Source organism: Carassius carassius, chromosome 21, assembly GCF_963082965.1.
Source record: "Carassius carassius chromosome 21, fCarCar2.1, whole genome shotgun sequence".
NCBI classification, from domain to species: Eukaryota; Metazoa; Chordata; class Actinopteri; order Cypriniformes; family Cyprinidae; genus Carassius; species Carassius carassius.
In genome coordinates, this window is record NC_081775.1 from 9651530 (window position 1) to 9669028 (window position 17499).

The 17499-nt window shown below is 37.0% G+C and overlaps 3 protein-coding genes across 4 annotated transcripts in view; all 3 read left to right on the plus strand.

Moving 5' to 3' along the window:
- The window catches only part of LOC132097494 (G protein-coupled receptor kinase 5-like), a 50950-nt gene extending 45503 nt beyond the window's left edge, over positions 1–5447 (plus strand). The window contains exons 13-16 of one of the 2 annotated variants that reach the window (XM_059503233.1): positions 1266–1403; positions 2338–2475; positions 3576–3763; positions 4736–5447. In XM_059503233.1, the coding sequence (XP_059359216.1) occupies positions 1266–1403; positions 2338–2475; positions 3576–3752 (453 nt within the window). In that variant the 3' untranslated portion in view covers positions 3753–3763; positions 4736–5447. The remainder of the gene's footprint in view (positions 1–1265; positions 1404–2337; positions 2476–3575; positions 3764–4735) is intronic. The other variant, XM_059503232.1, reaches the window with a different exon arrangement.
- Positions 5448–9448: 4001 nt separating this feature from the next.
- Positions 9449–13736, plus strand: LOC132097106 (steroidogenic acute regulatory protein, mitochondrial-like). Its single transcript, XM_059502730.1, has 7 exons — positions 9449–9793; positions 9898–10005; positions 11479–11606; positions 11785–11943; positions 12146–12330; positions 12564–12657; positions 13114–13736. Exons 1-7 carry the CDS (start codon positions 9604–9606, stop codon positions 13231–13233), a joined length of 984 nt encoding a protein of 327 aa, XP_059358713.1. The 5' UTR covers positions 9449–9603; the 3' UTR covers positions 13234–13736.
- A 1844-nt stretch (positions 13737–15580) lies between these two features.
- LOC132097496 (ELMO domain-containing protein 3-like) overlaps positions 15581–17499 on the plus strand; it is a 32395-nt gene continuing 30476 nt past the window's right edge. The window contains exons 1-2 of the mRNA XM_059503234.1: positions 15581–15653; positions 16129–16840. Coding sequence (XP_059359217.1) covers positions 16805–16840 — 36 coding nt within the window. The 5' untranslated portion in view covers positions 15581–15653; positions 16129–16804. The remainder of the gene's footprint in view (positions 15654–16128; positions 16841–17499) is intronic.

The following is a 17499-nucleotide window of genomic DNA, read 5'->3' on the forward strand; positions in this document are numbered from 1 at the left end:
CTTGCTCCAGACCCATATGACTTTATTTTACAGTATAAGTGAACAGAGAGAGAAAAGTTGAGAGAAAGGAATTTTTAGGACTTTAAAGTTAATATGTGAAATAAATATGTATATGATTTATAATATATAAACGTTAAAAACTACACATTTCTACAAAGTGTTAATCTTAGTTCCAACATAATAAAAAAGTAAATAAGATGTAATTCATATTTTAACAATTTGATTTTGTACATTGGTAATATAAAATCCAATTATTTTATTTTGGAAGCAATTATTCATGCAATTCAATAATTGTAGTAATTATTTATATCAAAGTCACACTTTTATGAAACTATTGTAAGAAAGTATTACTTTTCTTAAAATGAGAGTAAACCCATTTATAATGTTGCTGTTTCAGATATTTCTGTCCGTCAAAGAATCATGAAAAATCACGGTATAATGGTTTGCAAAACTGTTTTCAACATTGATCGTAAGAAATGTTTCTTGATCATCAAATCAGCATGTTAGAATGATTTCTGAAGGATCGTGTGACACGGAAGAGTAATGATGCTGAAAATTCAGCTTTGAAATCACAGGAATAAATGACATTTGAAACCCTATTTCAAAGAAACTTGTCAATTTTAAACCGTAATGATATTTCAAAATATTACAGTTTTTAATGCATTGCTGATCCAATAAATGCAGCCTTGGAGAGCAGAAGAGATTTCTTTCAAAAACCAAATTAGACTTGAGTTTCAGCAGAGGGTAACATACATGTTGGTCTTCACACAATCATATATGACTTTATAATAGATAACGAATGGCATGGAGGACTTGTTTTGCTCTTCACCGCATGCTCAGGTATGGAAAATGTGATTGTTTTTATTTTGTTTCCACTAGAAGATTTAAAGTGAAATGAATATCAGAATGACATGAGGACGAGTGAGCGATGACAATATTTGGGTGAACCATCCTTTTAGCTGTTTTGAATTAGAAATTCCTTGTCCTCATGCAAATGGCCTCCACATATGAGCTCACGAAAGATCCCAGCCTAACTCGTTCCTGCGTGTGGTTTTGTGATGTCTGGTTTGTGATTTCTGACCCTAGTTTTAGGATGTTTGCCCCACTTAAATGTCTTCATTTGGCACTTGCACTCTTTTTCCTTGTGTTTGGAAGCCATTGAGCAGCTTCGGCTGTGGTGTAATAGGTCACATTCCACTCAAACCTGATGTACAAACCTGTGTTCCTAACGTCTGACTGGCTGCTCTCCGCTCTCTGTCCCGCAGCTGTTAGCCAAAGATCCCAAGCAGAGGCTCGGCTGCCTGGCGGACGGAGCTGCTGGAGTCAAAGCCCACCCCTTCTTCAAGAACATCAACTTCAAGAGGCTGGAGGCCGGCATTCTGGAGCCTTCCTTTGTGCCTGATGTGAGTTCCTGTTCTCGTGTGCCTGAAATAACAGTCAGAAAAATTTAAATATACTATTGCAGCTTTAGACAAAATGTTTTTTAAACTTAAAAAATTGATGATGTTTGCATGTGTTTTTTTGTATCGTATTTGATACATCAGGCTTTTATGACTCATATGGTATGATATAGTGAAAATATGGAGCTCATATTTAGGAAGAATAACAGCTCAGTTTTATCCAGATGCCCAGACTGCGCAAAAACATTCAACTCCGTGCAGATGATAATATTTATATGACCAGAAAGTAAGATAAAATTCTGATGGCTTGTAAATATCAGTATGGCAGTCTACTTGCATAAAATGCATATTAATATCAGTTGTTACTCTGTATGTCACAAGAATACATTTATATGCTTATTTTTTAAAGCACTGTAGTTTTTATTGTGGGGGCAAAATATATTAATGCACTGCCATACATTGATAACTGAGAGATGAACAAATAAATGTTCCTCTGAAGCCTGATAGATCTTATTTAAAACTCATTTTAACCTTTTTTTTTTTTTAAAGAAAAATCAAGAAAGAAAAAAATCTTATGTATAGATAATCAAGTAAACTTTGATTGCTTCCAACCAGTAAATGTTCATCTTGAAATATTAAATAGCAAGTAAATAAGTCATTTATAAAATATGATACAGTAGGCTTTCTAGAGTTAAATTCGATGGAAGCTCATGAAATAAAAAGATAATTGTAGTAATTGAGTTTTTATCTCACAATTGCATGTTATAAACTCGCGATATGACTTTTCCTCTCAGAATTCCAGAATACAAACTCAGAATGGCAAGAAAAAAATATTTTAACTTTTCTATTTTTTATTCCATGGCAAAAATAAACTTCTATAAAATTCTTTCATTGCTCTGTTTTTGATTTCTGTTTCCCCTCTTTGCTAATTTGATAGCCCAGGGCGGTCTACTGTAAGGATGTTCTGGATATTGAGCAGTTCTCCACCGTTAAGGGTGTCAACCTGGACCAAACAGACAACGATTTCTACACCAAGTTTGCCACTGGCAGCGTCTCCATCCCATGGCAAAATGAGGTACGAAGCTGTGCTAAAATCCCAGCTGCTGCCAACATAATAACATGGCACTTTTTTCAAATTCCACAATAATGAACCTTAATAAATATTTTTTTATTTTGTACTAAGTATACTACAAATACATTTACATATTTATGTACTTAATAAAAATACCCTGCAATTGTACTGTTAGTTTACCAAACTGTTCTACTTAAAGTGCCCCTATTATGGGTAATGAAAGGTTCATATTTTGGTCCCCAATAAGTTTGAAATGCATACAAGGTCAAAAAAAAAAAAAAAAATTCATTGTCTTATAATATGCATTTTTTTATACCTTATTTTCTGAATGACTCCCAAACGATTTGCTCAACTGTTCATTTTTCCAAACCCCTCCTTTGCGTGACGCTAATCTGCAGTGATTGGTCAGATTGGTCTCATTTTAATGTCATCATGAACCTGTAATAACTGATAAAGCAGTGTTTGTGAGCGCAGTGCTGCTTTGTGTACAGCATTACTAGGAAAACTTCTAGTTTTCCGCTCCAAAAGCGGCACCTAGTGGCAAAGAAGAAATTTGCCTTTTCCTTCAGAACAACGGGAAAAGACCAACAAGTGGGAGGGCAATGTGCTAATTTTTCATGCTGACATCAACAAGAAACGGCTTGGGATTCGTTTTAAAAATGACTCGTTTCAATGATTCAGAGTCGACTCTTTCTTTTGAGAGACAATAACTTTATACAAGGTGCACTTTCAGATTTATAACTTTGCAAGTTGTTTTCATTCACTTAGAGCCGTGTTACACACTACATGAAAGGTAATTTTCCATAATAAAATCCATAATAGGGGCACTTTAAGATTCTATGTGGCAAACCAAAATAAAAAACAATGTTAAAAATGGTCCTGACCTTTTAGGTGTTCAGGTGTGTTAATAGTAATAATAATGTATATACGCATGACCGGGTGGCAGCATTAACCAATCAGCATCCAAAACCATAATTATCTGTTCTGTAAAGATGTTCAAAAAATAAGGATGATTTGCCCTTCTCATTGTCCTTTCTCTGTCTTTGTTAATCGTTGTCTCTTTATCTTTTCTTTCCTTCCTTTTCTATTCTTCTCTGCTGCAGATGATCGAGACTGAGTGCTTCAGTGACCTTAACGTATTCGGGCCTCAGGGGACGCGGCCCCCTGACCTGGATTGGAACCAGCCTCCCGAGCCTCCTCGGCGTAGCCTGCTGGACAGGATCTTTAGGAGACATGTGAGGATCTCCTCCACCTCCACCACAGAGGAACACAATAGTTAACTACAGACCAGGTCAAACACCCCATCAGGACACACACGCTCACACATGTAGAGCAGAACAGCAGCGCTCGGGCTGAAGATTTCTACACAGGGGCCAAAAATAACACACTGGCCACATCCAAACTCAAAAAGGGGGTTCAGAATTCTTGAGTGCATTTGCTTGTATTTTGCATTATTAAAAATTATTCTTTTTTTTCTCTCTCTCTTTACAAAAGAGTTCATGTGATAAATGAATTATTTATCTGCAAACAAAAAAAATCACGGTTTTGTTCTTTGTTTTTATTTTGGTGGTTTGATGCGAGAAATACACCACATAAACTACCTTTTTAAGAGTTAGTCATATTTTTTTTTCCCCCACCCAGAAGATTTATTTGATCAGAAATTCTGATTTTTTTTAATATATATATATATATTATTGAAATATTATTGCAATCTAAAACAACTGTTTTCTATTTCAATATATCTTCAGTGTCACATGATCCTTCAGAAATCATTCTGACGCTGATTTGCTGCTCAAGAAACATGAATTATTAGTATTATTGTTAATGTTAAAAACAAGCATAATATTTTTGGTTTGAAAACGTGATTCTTTTTTCAGTATCCTCAGATGAAAAGAAAGTTCACAACAACATTTATATGAAAAAGAAATATCTTCTAACATTATGAGTGTCTTTACTGTCATTTCGAAGTAATCAAAGTAGGAATTTATTTATTTTATTTATTTTATTATTATTTTTTTTTAATCAGACTGATGATAACAAGTACAACTAGACTGAACTAAAGCATGCACATTTATTTTCATGTAACCCCTATTTCTGGAAAATAAATACAGTTTTTCAGTTAAAAAAAATACATGGGAGAATTATCTGATTGCGTAATGTGTTAATTTTGGCCCCTGATCGTACACGTCTATATGTGAGAGAGCATTTATGCATCGTCACTAACATGGTCTATTTCTGTCTGTCATTGTCTGTCACCCTTTAGCATCCAGAGGCGACCATCGCTCAAAGCCGGGTCTCGTCTTCCAGCGTCAACTCCGTTGACTCCATGTCAAACTCTGCTCCCTAGTGGACAGACTGCTGCGGGACTACAGGAAACAAAAGCGAGTGAACAACAAAGAGAGGAAAGAATGAGACTTTTCCTGCCCTTTAAGACCGGTCACAGAGCGTGAAAGAGTCCGTTTCCCTTGCCTTGGCCCTCACTATCCATCCACGGCCTGCCGAGAGGACAGGAGACAAAACAAGCTTTCGTTTATAGACCTTTATTTATCCGTTGTGACAGAAAGGAGAACATTTATTCCTTCACCTCATGCTCCCTCAGGATTGCTGGAACAGTAAAGAGCCACTGACAATGACAGAATATTAACTCATATTATTCAGGGGATTTTCTCGACACAGAAAGGCCTCCACAGGGAACGGGAAGGGGGCTTTTTAAATGTTCTTTTGCAAAGGAAAGCTAATATAGTGACTACGCATGCACTCACAAACACACACAACTTTCTTGTTTCCTCTCCATCCCCCACACAATACCTATCTACCCTAACCCCTTTTTTTCTTTCCGTCTACACGTAACACCTCCAACCTCAACCCAAAATGTGCATTGCCTTGCATACTCTCAGGCCAAAAACGGCGCTTATGAAAAGAAGACATGTATTTGAGCAGCCGTTGTCATATTTCGCTTCAGAGAGTGACGAAAGGCCTAAAAGCACAAGGAAATAGGAGCTCAGTACATCGTTTCCCCCTATTTATTTAGCACATTTTGTAATATCACTGAAAAACAAACTCAATCTGGCAGTTTCAGTCTCTTCCAGTCCACTGAAAGGGATAGTTCACTTAAAACTGAGAATTTTGTCATGATTTTCTCATCCTCGTGTCATTCCAAACCTTCTTGGCTTTCCTTCTTCTGGTGAACATAAAAGAAGATATTTTGAGGAATGTTGGTAACCAAATTTGGTGGACTGCACAAAAACAAACAATGGAAGTCGATGGGGACCAGATCTGTTTGGTTAGCAACATTCTTCAAAATATCTTCTTTTATGTTCAACAGGATCTAGAACCACATGAGGTTGAGCGAATGATGACCAAAAGAAATAATTTTTAGCTGGAGTATCCCTTTAAGACCGAAGACCGAAGTCCGTTATCTGAATCTCATCTGATCTGTTTGTCAGACATTGAACGCAAGCTGGAAGTATCTCAGTTTTAGTCACTTCCTTTGTGCATAAAGGCCGTTGGCAGTGGTGAAAGGCGGAGCCATCTCAGTGGGCGTGGCCATTGAGTAGGTAGGCCGTCCACCAGCAGACACACAGCCAATCACAGCACAACAAATCCGTCAGGGATACCTTTTCATCTCATCACATTATTCACAAGTGGCTAATTTAACCGATTTACAGAAAATCAAACGGACTGAAATGGTTACTTAAGCGCTCATAAACAATTTGGTGTTAAATCAGAGTACATTGCTGGACTCTTTAATCTGAGCTACTCAGACTTTGCTGATGTGGAAAATGTATAAAAAATATGCTAAATTTGAATTGCGGCAGCTCCAAGTGGAAACGGTGTCGATCATCTAATAATCCACATCATAATCACTGCAAGAATCCCACAGCTGAGCACTTAGACCTTTTAGGATAACAAAACCGCTTTTCTTCCAGATTTGGTGTTTAAATATGCCTTCATTCATCTGATATCAACCACTACTAGACTGAAACTAGCAAAACTTCACTTCAGCCTTTACTCACACACACACACACACACACACACACACACACACACACACACACACACACACACACACACACACGATACACCAGACTCATGAACTTTCATACCTCAGCAGCTGTTTTCTCTTATTTATACCGTTTCCAACTGGTAGGAAAACATTTCATCCATCTTTCAACTGTAAATGTACTCATTTAAAAAGTGTGCAGGATTTCGGTCGTACGGACATCACAAGAATCCAAAGCACACCGCCCTTAAATCCATTTATATCCCTGTGTAGAGAACCTGTGATAGTTTTGTAGTGTTTCTTAATGGTAGTTTATCAGTAACCAAACAGAGTGGCTCAAGAAGGAACGGAATACATAATCTTGCATTTACAATACCATTCCAAGGTTTTTATACACCTTAACGTTCATTAGTGCATCTCAAGACAAATCAAGTGTATTTAAAAATGGTGACTTGAAGCTATTTCACGAGTATGTATGCTAAGTGCCATGTAATTTCCAATCATTAAGCTGATGTGTGTTTTATCAAATGATGCATCAGTTATGCCATTAATTTACCGCGCTAGAAATGTCCGCTGAAGGTTCGAGTGTATACTTAGTGCAGGTTCTAACGTTTCAATCTTCTCATTTGAAATGTGTGTAATAATAACTGGTTATGGCATAAATTGCACTACACACTGCATGGTCAATCAACTCTTCATGGAGCGGGACCAGTGTGTCTGTTGGTTTTGGGGGCTGATCTCTGTGTATACTTAGTGCCATGCTGTTGTTCGCTGTGGTGAGACTCTATACGCCACATAGATGTGATGATTCAAGGTCAACTTCAGGTGCAATTCAGAACTGATTCATGTTAATGCATTTCTCCCATTTTTTTTTAATTGTGGCCAATGTTAACAGCTTGTTCGGAAGTACTTTATTTGATGTACCATTACAGGGATTAATTTTGCCACTTTAGTGTGTATCCAATTTGGGGAAACGTTTTACCATAGTGATTTAGTTGATACTCTGACAAATTATAGTCATGTTATTGAATTTTCCCCATGTATGCATAGGTAAACTGTGCATATTATTTATATAATAATTCATTAAGTGTTTCTAGCACTCAATATCATTAAAGGGGACTGATGTAAATTGATTTTATATGTTATATCGGTAGGTAAGTGTTCATTTGATCTATGGAAAGAAAGGAAAGGTTCGCCACTTCAATTTTTTTTTTTTCTTTTTTTTTTTTGGAGTCACAGTTAACTAGCACTGTTAGTGTTATTCAAACTATTTTTTTTAATTAAAAGCCTGATGGTTTGAACTTTAAACTTGTAATTTCAATCGGTGAAGTTTAGACGATTGATGAACCTTTCCTCAGAGTGAGAGTTGATGCATTGCTTATGTAGATTTCCTTCATGTCCTCCATACAACGTGACAAATGAACTTGTGACAGATATGTAATTGCTGCATTAAAGGGAACTTGCCTTTAAAACAATGACCAAACTATAAGGGAACTGAACTGGTATTTATTTGGCAAGTAAAAACTGAAATTTCTCACTAGAGAAAATCTGTTTTTGTGGACACGGCAACTGTTGGAATCATTTTTTAAGTCTTTGAAGTGAGTTTTAACTACATTCTGAGAAAAAAAAAACCCAATGAAGTGCCTCCTTTTTAGTAGTCTAGTCCAGGTTAGTGCCCATGATACGGTTTGCACTTTGTGCGTCACTTCAGTCATTCACATGACGTAAACATGTACACGCACAAACACACGCACACGTGTTTTAAAGAGAGGTGTTGTACTATGCTGATTGCATGTGATGCCAAACCTGACAGAGTCCTTCTGAATAAAAACCTGTGCTGGCCTGAACAGAACTGTGTAGTTCTTTTAGAAATGTGAACGTGCTTGTATTATGATCGCTTACGTGAATGTCTTGAAAGGGAAACATAAAACTTTTAATAATAAATGGTAAGGAATATTGACTTATTTTGGTTTAAATTGTTTAATTTTCATCTGATATTATATATATATATATATATATATATATGTGTGTGTGTGTGTGTGTGTGTGTGTGTGTGTGTGTGTGTGTGTGTGTGTGTGTGTGTGTAAAAGTGTGTAAATAATATTAGAATTTGAAATGTCAATTATAAATCATTTTTATTCAATTTTTCTACTAACTTCACCCACTTGCCACAATAGTCTTTAATTTTTGGGGGCTTTTTTTCAGGTAATATTGATAAAAATGTTAAGTAATTTGATTTTAATAATTGTTATAAGGAATTAATTCAGTTAAAGTTAGTATTCGCTTACAGCTCTCGTTTGCACCTGTTCTAGTTTTATTTGAACAATTTATGGCTGTAATTTGCACACTTCCAGACTAGAAGGTGGTCTGATAAAGGTTAAGGCCTAAAGTATAAATTACTCTGAGGGACACGGGGTTGTGGGTTAAGGTACTTTTACTCATAAAGCCTCTTTCCATTGCTTAAATGATCTTGAGCGAGTTGATTTTACGTCAAGCTGAAAACCACGAGTCATTAAACCAATATTGTCATACAACTAGAAAAGTTTCAATTGGCGCCGAGTCCAAGGTTGTCACTCTGGCCTCTTCTTGTCACTGATAGAGAACTGAATTGTTGCAGTGTTGATATGGGTTTGTGTGGCAGAATGTGATTTGCAGAATACAACCTGCACTGTCAACTAACATAAGATTGAATGCTAAAATTAAAAACCAAGTCCACAAAAGTGGTTTCTTTTTGGAGAAGCCACTAATTGCCTTTTTTATTTTTATTTTTTTTGGATGTACCCAGTAATGATGTCATTTTAATTCGAACTCTTGGAGTTATGGCGATGATGATACAGGACATTTCTGGCTAGTGATTTGTCATATTGTAAACTTGACCTCCTGAGCTAAAGCTGTAATGGAACCAGAAGAGAATGACATTTGTGACATACTGAGAGTTTAAATGCAGGCAACTTGAGTGTACTAACCGGTGTTCTGTGTGGGTAGTCTTCAGGCACTGGCTGTTATCTGTAACAACGTGTTTATATTGGTAACAGATAGAGCGTCGTGTTCGCTGCACATCCTTGACATACAGGGTCACCCCTGTGCGTTGAGTGATGGTGCTGTTTTATCTGTGAGGTGACGAGAACATGGCCTTGTCTGATGGGGCTATAAAGGGGCCGAAGCAGCCAACTGTTCCTCAGATTCCACTTCTAACTCGCCGTGCCCACATTTCACGTGTAGTCACTCATTCATCTATTGAAAAAACTTTTAAAATGTTGCCTGCAACGTTTAAACTGTGTGCTGGCATTTCCTACAGGCACACGAGAAACATGACCGGTAAGGAGCTGATTCAGGAATCCACAGTTTTCTGAAATATTTGTTATATATGCCACTTTTTATTCCGATTTTTGTGTATATATTTATCTTTTTATTACTATCAGGTCTGAGGAAGAATGCAGTGATTGCAATCCATCATGAGCTGAACAAGCTTTCTGGACCTGGACCTAGTGCCTGGATCAACCACATCCGAAGAAGGAGCTCCCTTCTCAGTAAGAAGACTTTTACACCACTTAAACATCCATTTTAAGAGAACAGAGACACTTTTAACTTCAACTGTACATGTAATAGCCATTTCTTGTGAAATTGTTTAACTGTTATATACTGTATATACAGTATATAATTTAAGCAGTATTACAAGAGTAATAGTGCTGTTGATTTGTATATTCAGGGGTGCACATAATTTTTTCAGCCTGGTTCTCATAAGAGAACCTGGAGATTTGGTTCGGTCCTCACACTGCATATAGCTTGACTCATTAAATATAAAAAATTAAGTAATAATAGTTATAATATTATAGCACTTTTAGTTTATAAAAAAAATAAAATTATAGTAAATAAACTAAATAGTGTGTGATAATATTATTAAAAATAAAAGGCAGTACTAGTATTAAATACAAATACATTTATTTTATAGTAAACATAAAAATAAATGCTAATATTTACTGCTACTTTCTTTGTTTGCCTATTTAAGAAGAATCGATTTATGTATTCCCTAATTTTAAGTAGCTTTGGATAAAAATGTCTAAAAATAAATAAATAAATAAATAAAACCGTTTACATCATATTCAAACTTAAAATTAGCAGGCTTTTATTTTTTTACGTGCTTCCGGATTTAGCACCGCTGCTGATCAGCGTCAGTAGATGGATGTCGCAGTTTTGCATTGTGCTTTGAAAACGCAATGAGATAGACTAGATTTATGCTTTCAGGTTTAAAATAAAACTAAAAGATCTAAAATGGTAACAGCTGTCAACCATGTCGGTACGCAAATGCGCTGTCAGAATATTTATATAACGCATTTTTTATTTTGGTCGCGCATGCGGACTTACGGACCACTTATGTGCACCCCTGTGTATATTAGTGAGTGTGATTTTGTTTTTTTGGTAACTAATTGAGACACAGCATTGACTATTATTTATCTTTTTTTCTTGACCAATTAAAATAGTTATAAAGAAGACCACAGCAGAATTGTCTTTTATTCCTGAACAAATCAGCATTTTTTAACAAATAAGTTGAGTGAGTAATTAAACAACTCACTTATAAAGACAGCCCCTGCATTCAAATATTCCTATTTCCATACAATATAGCAGGCGGTACATGAAATCAGTAGTATTTACGAATTCTTAGTATTCATAAATCAGTAAGCTAGGCTCCTCCCGCTTTAGCACAGTTTATAATGTGTGCATCTGATGGACAGTTTACTATTCCATGAGGCAATTGGTGAGAAGTTGTAATCACTTGTAATGTTCCTGAATGATTCAGTGTTTTTAAATGAATTGGTTGAATGAATGATTCAGTAGCTCACTCATAAACACAGTCATTTGTCGGCACCTACTGGCGTAACAATGTAAGTTGCAGAAAGGGTCAATAAAAAATCTCCACCATTTTCACAGAAATGCTCATTGTTCTTTAGAAATCGACTATGTATTTCTTTATGCTAAGGATCAAGTTTCTGCGTGTGTTTCAGGCAGTCGGATTGCAGAGGAGACGTACAGTGAAGCTGAGCAGTGTTATGTGCAGCAGGGACAGCAAGCTCTGCAGAAGTCCATCAGCATCCTCAGTGACCAGGACGGCTGGCAAATTGAGATTGAGAGTGTATGTCTCGTCAATAATCAGATTTCATCATTCATTCTTATAAGACAATGTATAGATGCCCTGTATTCGTGCATATTTTAATAACTGGTTTTATATAGGAATTTAGTGTCACATTTCTTTTGCTCGTATAAACTGTATATATAATAAAAATGACAAATTGTGGGTTTTTCTCTTTCAGGTCAATGGTGATAAGGTGATGAGCAAAGTACTACCAGACATTGGCAAGGTTTTTAAGTTAGAAGTGATGCTGGAACAGAAGACAGATGAACTATATGAGGAGCTGGTGGATAACATGGAACAAATGGGGGAGTGGAACCCAAATGTCAAACAAGTCAAGGTGGGTAGGAACAGATGATCTACTGACTGTCAGCTTGCTGTGCTGAAGGTCTAACTGCAGTGTGTGCATGTATAAGGTCTTTCCTTTTTAAAGAACTTCTCATATCATACTCACAGTCTTCCATCATGATGTAACAGAAAAACCATACAGCTAATGTTACCTAGATGTATTTGGTATTCAATACAGTTTTGTTACCTCTCAGATTCTTCAGAAGATCGGTCAGGACACTATGATCACACATGAGGTTTCAGCTGAAACACCTGGAAATGTGGTGGGCCCACGAGACTTTGTAAGTGTCCGCTGTGCCAAGCGGAGGGGATCTACATGTTTCCTGGCTGGGATGTCCACTCAGCACCCTGGAATGCCTGAACAGAAAGGGTTTGTAAGGTAAGTGAAAATATGAATCACTATGGTCTGCTTTAGTGTTCGCTGTAAGCTGGTCCTGCAGCAAGCTATCAGAGTGCCTCTGAAACCCTCCACCTCCCCCAGCTCCACCTGTTTAGATCTGTTATGGTATTTATTGGTGTTTATTCATGTAGCAGCAGCCAACACCAAATACATTAACACTGTTTTGTCAATTGAGAGTTGTCATGAATTAACAATATTGCTTTCTTTCTAAGGGCTGAGAATGGACCCACCTGTATTGTGATGCGACCAAGTGTAGAAGATCCCAATAAGACAAAATTTACCTGGTTGCTCAATTTAGACCTTAAAGTATGTTAATTGTGCTGTGTGTATGTGTCATTTCTTAGATGTTACAAATACATTCTTGTATTCCAGTTTTATAACTATTAGCAAGACATTACAAGGCTGATTTCCCTGAAAGGTTTAAACACTCCTAGCACTGTTGAAACAATAGAAATCGCTCTGTTTGTTTGAGGCTAACACAGAAAGGTTGACTCTTATCCTAACTAATTGAGGGAGTTTTCAGGAAATGTGTTCGAAACAGTTATTTTTGCAATGAAGTTTGCTCCATTGTCTTAAAAAATTACACACTAATTACACCTTCCGAGAGAGTTTACCCAAAAATTTAAATTCTTATTTAATTAATATATGCTTTAAAAAGCATTTAATATGGAATATCTACATAAGTTAAGATTTAGTGTAACACTATTCTTATACTGAATGTCCTATCTAATGTCTGATTTGTCCCTGTTCTGTCATCTCCAGGGTTGGATCCCAAAAACCGTTATCAACCGAGTACTTTCGCAAACCCAGGTGGATTTCGCGAACCATCTCAGGCACAGAATGGCATCCAGTGGTGGCGTGGAAGCTGCCATTGGCTGCTGATGTCCACATTTATACCCTAAAAAAGATGCCATAACAAGGGCAACTCTATTCAGGGTCAAGCTTGACCCACCCAAAACCACCACTCCCATTTCAGCCTACACTTGTAAAAATGTCACACAGATACAGAAGTTAAATTATCCATCAAAACAACATGCTGCTCTGTGTTCAAGCCTCTCTATTTAAAATGTTTTCACATGCACAGAACTGTAATAACTCAGAATGGATGCTGGAGGTTGCTGGGTCATTCCAGTGGAGATTTCAACCCTGAGGATAAGCTCAGTCTACTTCCTCTGCCACCTTCATTTTGTGGCTTGAACTTCATTTACTTCACTCGTATACTTCTGCAGAACACCACTGACCATTAATTATTGGGCTTGTTCGTTCCTGTTTTATCATTGTTTGTAAAAAAAGAAAAAAAGAAGTATTTATTTTAAGTTAATTTTATTATTGCATCACCCTGGAAAAGGATGTCTGCTTAGTGAATATTCATTAAAAGTATTAAACTGACAAACTACAGTATCAGTATCAGTTTTGTTGTTCATGGGTTCGTTTTCCTACAGTACAAATTGTGACCAAAGCCTCAATCTGCAGATTGAGTAAGGAAATACAGGAAATATCTTGATCTACATACTTTGGCAGGCCACTCCGGCAGTTATATAAACAACATTTTGTGTCAGTAATGCCCATTAGCGTCTCACCGATGTTCAAGCAAACTGAAAGGGAATGTGACTCGTATTACAGCCAGAAACTCAGTCCATAAAAATGTCTTGTCGTCTGGAGTGGATTAGCCTGGGTTTGGTTAAGGAGGTGTTTGGTTATTCGCATGTGTTTTGGGAACTTATCAGCTCCTTGAAGGTCCGACTGAGCCAACATTGCATAAAGCAGGAAATGAGGTAAACGCTGATGTCCTGGCCAAAGGCGGGCCGCAATCCCCTCTCTAATGTTTTTCATATTTTCCGATGCAGTGGGCCATTTCTAATTATTTTAAATGAATTTCAAAGCAGATGTTGTACAAATGACCCCTCTGCGTCCACAGTTTTGGGACATTTCTGAAAGACACGTGTGGATTTCCACTTTAAAAAAATCCTCAACTTGGCTACATTACACTATGTGCGGTTTCTGATAAACAAACTAGTTGGCCTAACAGCATAATAACATGAACATGAATTTTTATTTTATTTAGTCAGCATCAGGATTTTTAGATTTAAATGTATGTAAGCACATCCTTTTTTTTTTTTTTTTTTTTTTTTTTTTTTTACTAATTTCCACATTTTACCATAAACTATAGCTACTAAATTATTGTTATTCTTGCTGTAGTTGTAAATTTATGAATGCATTCCATGAGGAATCATAAAAAAAAGATTCTAAAATAATTTTATATTACGTAGGCTTACTGCTGTCACTGTTTGAAATAAAAAAAGAGTAAATATGTCTCAGTAAAGGACTGTTTGAGTCAAAGGCATTTAATCATAAACTATGCCTGCGTTTATTTATTTAGTTGTTGTTTTATTAAAAATATTCCATGTCCGATCTTAAAAATATCTCATAAAATGGCATAATTAAACAAGAATTCAAAGTAGTTTTAGATTAAGTTATACTTTCAGTGAAATTTCATGAAAACAAAATAATTCCACTCTTACAGTACCGGAAGTCTATTTACAGTAGAAGAACCACAATTCCCAGAAGGCGTCGGGGTTTCAGTTACTGTGGAAAGGGAGGGGGGGGGGGGGGGGGTCGAGATTGGAGGGAGAGAAACAGGTAAAAATTTGCAACTAATATTTAATACCTATCATTCTAGCAACGATATAAATGTTTAAAAAGCAGCTAAGAAAGGCAACGCTACGTCGTTTGCACCTTTCGGTGGATACTGTGTCGTAAAACAGTAATTATAGTCAAGTTATCTAAACGAGAGTACGAAGAGATTGAGCCAGTTTAGCTCGAGCAGGTCGCGAGACTGACGCTTCACAGTCACTGACTGAAATAAGATAGTAAATAACATTTTTAGTCGAGCAGAAAAAACTACAGTAACTGCAGGTTTCGAGGTAAACGTGAGTGTTTCGTGCTGCTCATTTAACTGGAAGGGAACGAGGAAGAGGCTGAAATGTACCGTTATTTGTGGCAGAAATAACTGTAATGCGAGTAAGTTGGTCAGTTTTCTGTTGGACTTTATTATTGTTAGCCGTCGGATAAATTTCCTGTGTTCATTATATGTTGCTGTATTAGCTATTGCTTAAGTTAAATACGTGTAAGTTAAATCCGTCACGTATTCTTCATATAATGGTTAATGTATGTTTTGTAAAGGTGTTTGACAGTTCACTGGATGCTGTCATACATTCATGCTGTGCCGCATTTGGAACTGATGCATCGTATCTGATGCCACTGATTTCCAATATAGCGTTTATGGTTGATTAATACTTTGAGTAAGCTTTTGAGTTGTATGTCTTTTATGTTTATTATTATGTTTAGTTAGTTCGGGTTTTGTGAGTCAGGATGTAGATGACGTCACCTCTCAGCCTTTCTCTGCTTATGAATGCATTAGATCCAGTTATCCGTCGTATGAAGCCTGGCTGCACATTAAAGACATTGCGAAACGAAAGGGAGCGTTTGAGATGTCATCTGTGGTAATTGATGATCGTATTGCTGGTCGCCGTTTATTTCGATTTCAAAGGGATGCGGTCTTGATCAGATGACGTCATGCTTTTCGGATGCCTTTTTTCTGTGCAGCGCTCCTTTGCATTGCTTCATAATGAAAGCTGGAGAGTGCATGCACGCCTATGTATTTTGCACACGTTGATGTTTGCACTGCATATGCATGTACATTTTTAAATATTAATTACAATGTGATTATTATTCAATTTTTGCATATTCTAATACTTATGATTGTGTATCCTACAGAGACTCATTCAGACGTTGCTGTAGCTGTCGGTGGAAGGACACAGGGAGTTTCAGAAAAGACCCTTACCCCTCCAAGCCATCAATAAACTAGCTTTTCAGTGTTAGACTCCTGTAACAAGCCTCCAAATCTGAATTTCGTTCTGCTTTCTGTTGAGATTTTGTCTTCAATACAGAGTCACTGACAGCTTCATCACTGCTGTACCTAATCTATTTCTGATTTCTACTTCATTTGCAACGCTTCAGTTTGACATAAGTGGACTTGTAGGAAGCCTAGTGCTTGCCCATTGGTGTGGCACAGGCCTGGTACAATTAGCACTCGACGGACTTGAGAAATCCATCTCCAACAAGGCCATCACGATTTACAACTTGCTGCACGATCCCACTAGGAACTAACCTCAGGCTTGTTACTATTCAAATTATGCTTTTGCTCCTTGGCCCAACTCTGTGTCTACCAGCCCCTCTCTGAATCTCCAGAAGTGGCGCAGTTAAACAATGCACTACTGAAAGCTCTTCTGCTGTTTTAGTCTAAATCCATGCTTATTGGACTGGGAGCAAGTGCTTCTGAAAGCGTTAAAAGTGCTCTAGAACTATGAGTGTCCAGTGGGCAGTGTTTACTGTTGGCCTAGTCCACAGGATGGGTGGACAGTAGGGGACAGCGAGACAGTGGACTCATGTCATGGAAGGGGTTGTTGCAGTCGCAGTACATACAGAGGTATGTATGACATCCCTACCTAGAATACTACTATACTGCAATACACTGAATGAATTAATTATTGAATCATTCACTCAATAGCTATGTTTCCATCCACCTATTTTGAAAAAGTCGCATTAAAAAAACACTGGTATGGAAACGGGATAAAGATGCGCATAAATTCTATGTGAATGTGAATAAAAAAATGTTTTAATCAATAAGAAAAATGTCCACAAACTATGATGGAAACACATTTACTGAATAAATTCCTCCTTGCACATCAAGAATTCACGTAATTTTGCATGAAGGCACAGGATAACTTGACTAATCAGCAGACCGATCTCAATGCACAGCATCAGAAATGTTGTTTTGGTTGTTCTGAAATGCCTGAGCAAAGTCTGTCATCAAAGTATGTCTGTATAATTGTCTTACACGACAGAAATCCACCCCCGAAAGCAAAGACAGCATTCATTGTGTTTTGCCTGCTCACTCTGAGGCGCAAGTAATTAATTAAGTAATTAATAAAAAATAATTTTATTAAGGTTTTGTTCTCTTTGACACGTTGGATAGATTTTGTAACTGTAACAAAAAAAAGCGATAAAAAAAACCCTGCTGTTAAAGGGCGCTTCCTCCAGACTGGGCCGTCTAACAGCGTTTTCCAACCCTGTTCCTGGAGGCAC

Excerpts from the sequence above, each read along its gene's own strand:
- LOC132097106 (XM_059502730.1), top strand. The coding sequence starts at position 9,604 with ATGGCCTTGTCTGATGGGGCTATAAAGGGGCCGAAGCAGCCAACTGTT. Across the intron at positions 11,607-11,784 it reads GGCAAATTGAGATTGAGAGT|GTCAATGGTGATAAGGTGAT; the intron begins GTATGTCTCGTC and ends TTTCTCTTTCAG. Across the intron at positions 11,944-12,145 it reads CAAATGTCAAACAAGTCAAG|ATTCTTCAGAAGATCGGTCA; the intron begins GTGGGTAGGAAC and ends GTTACCTCTCAG.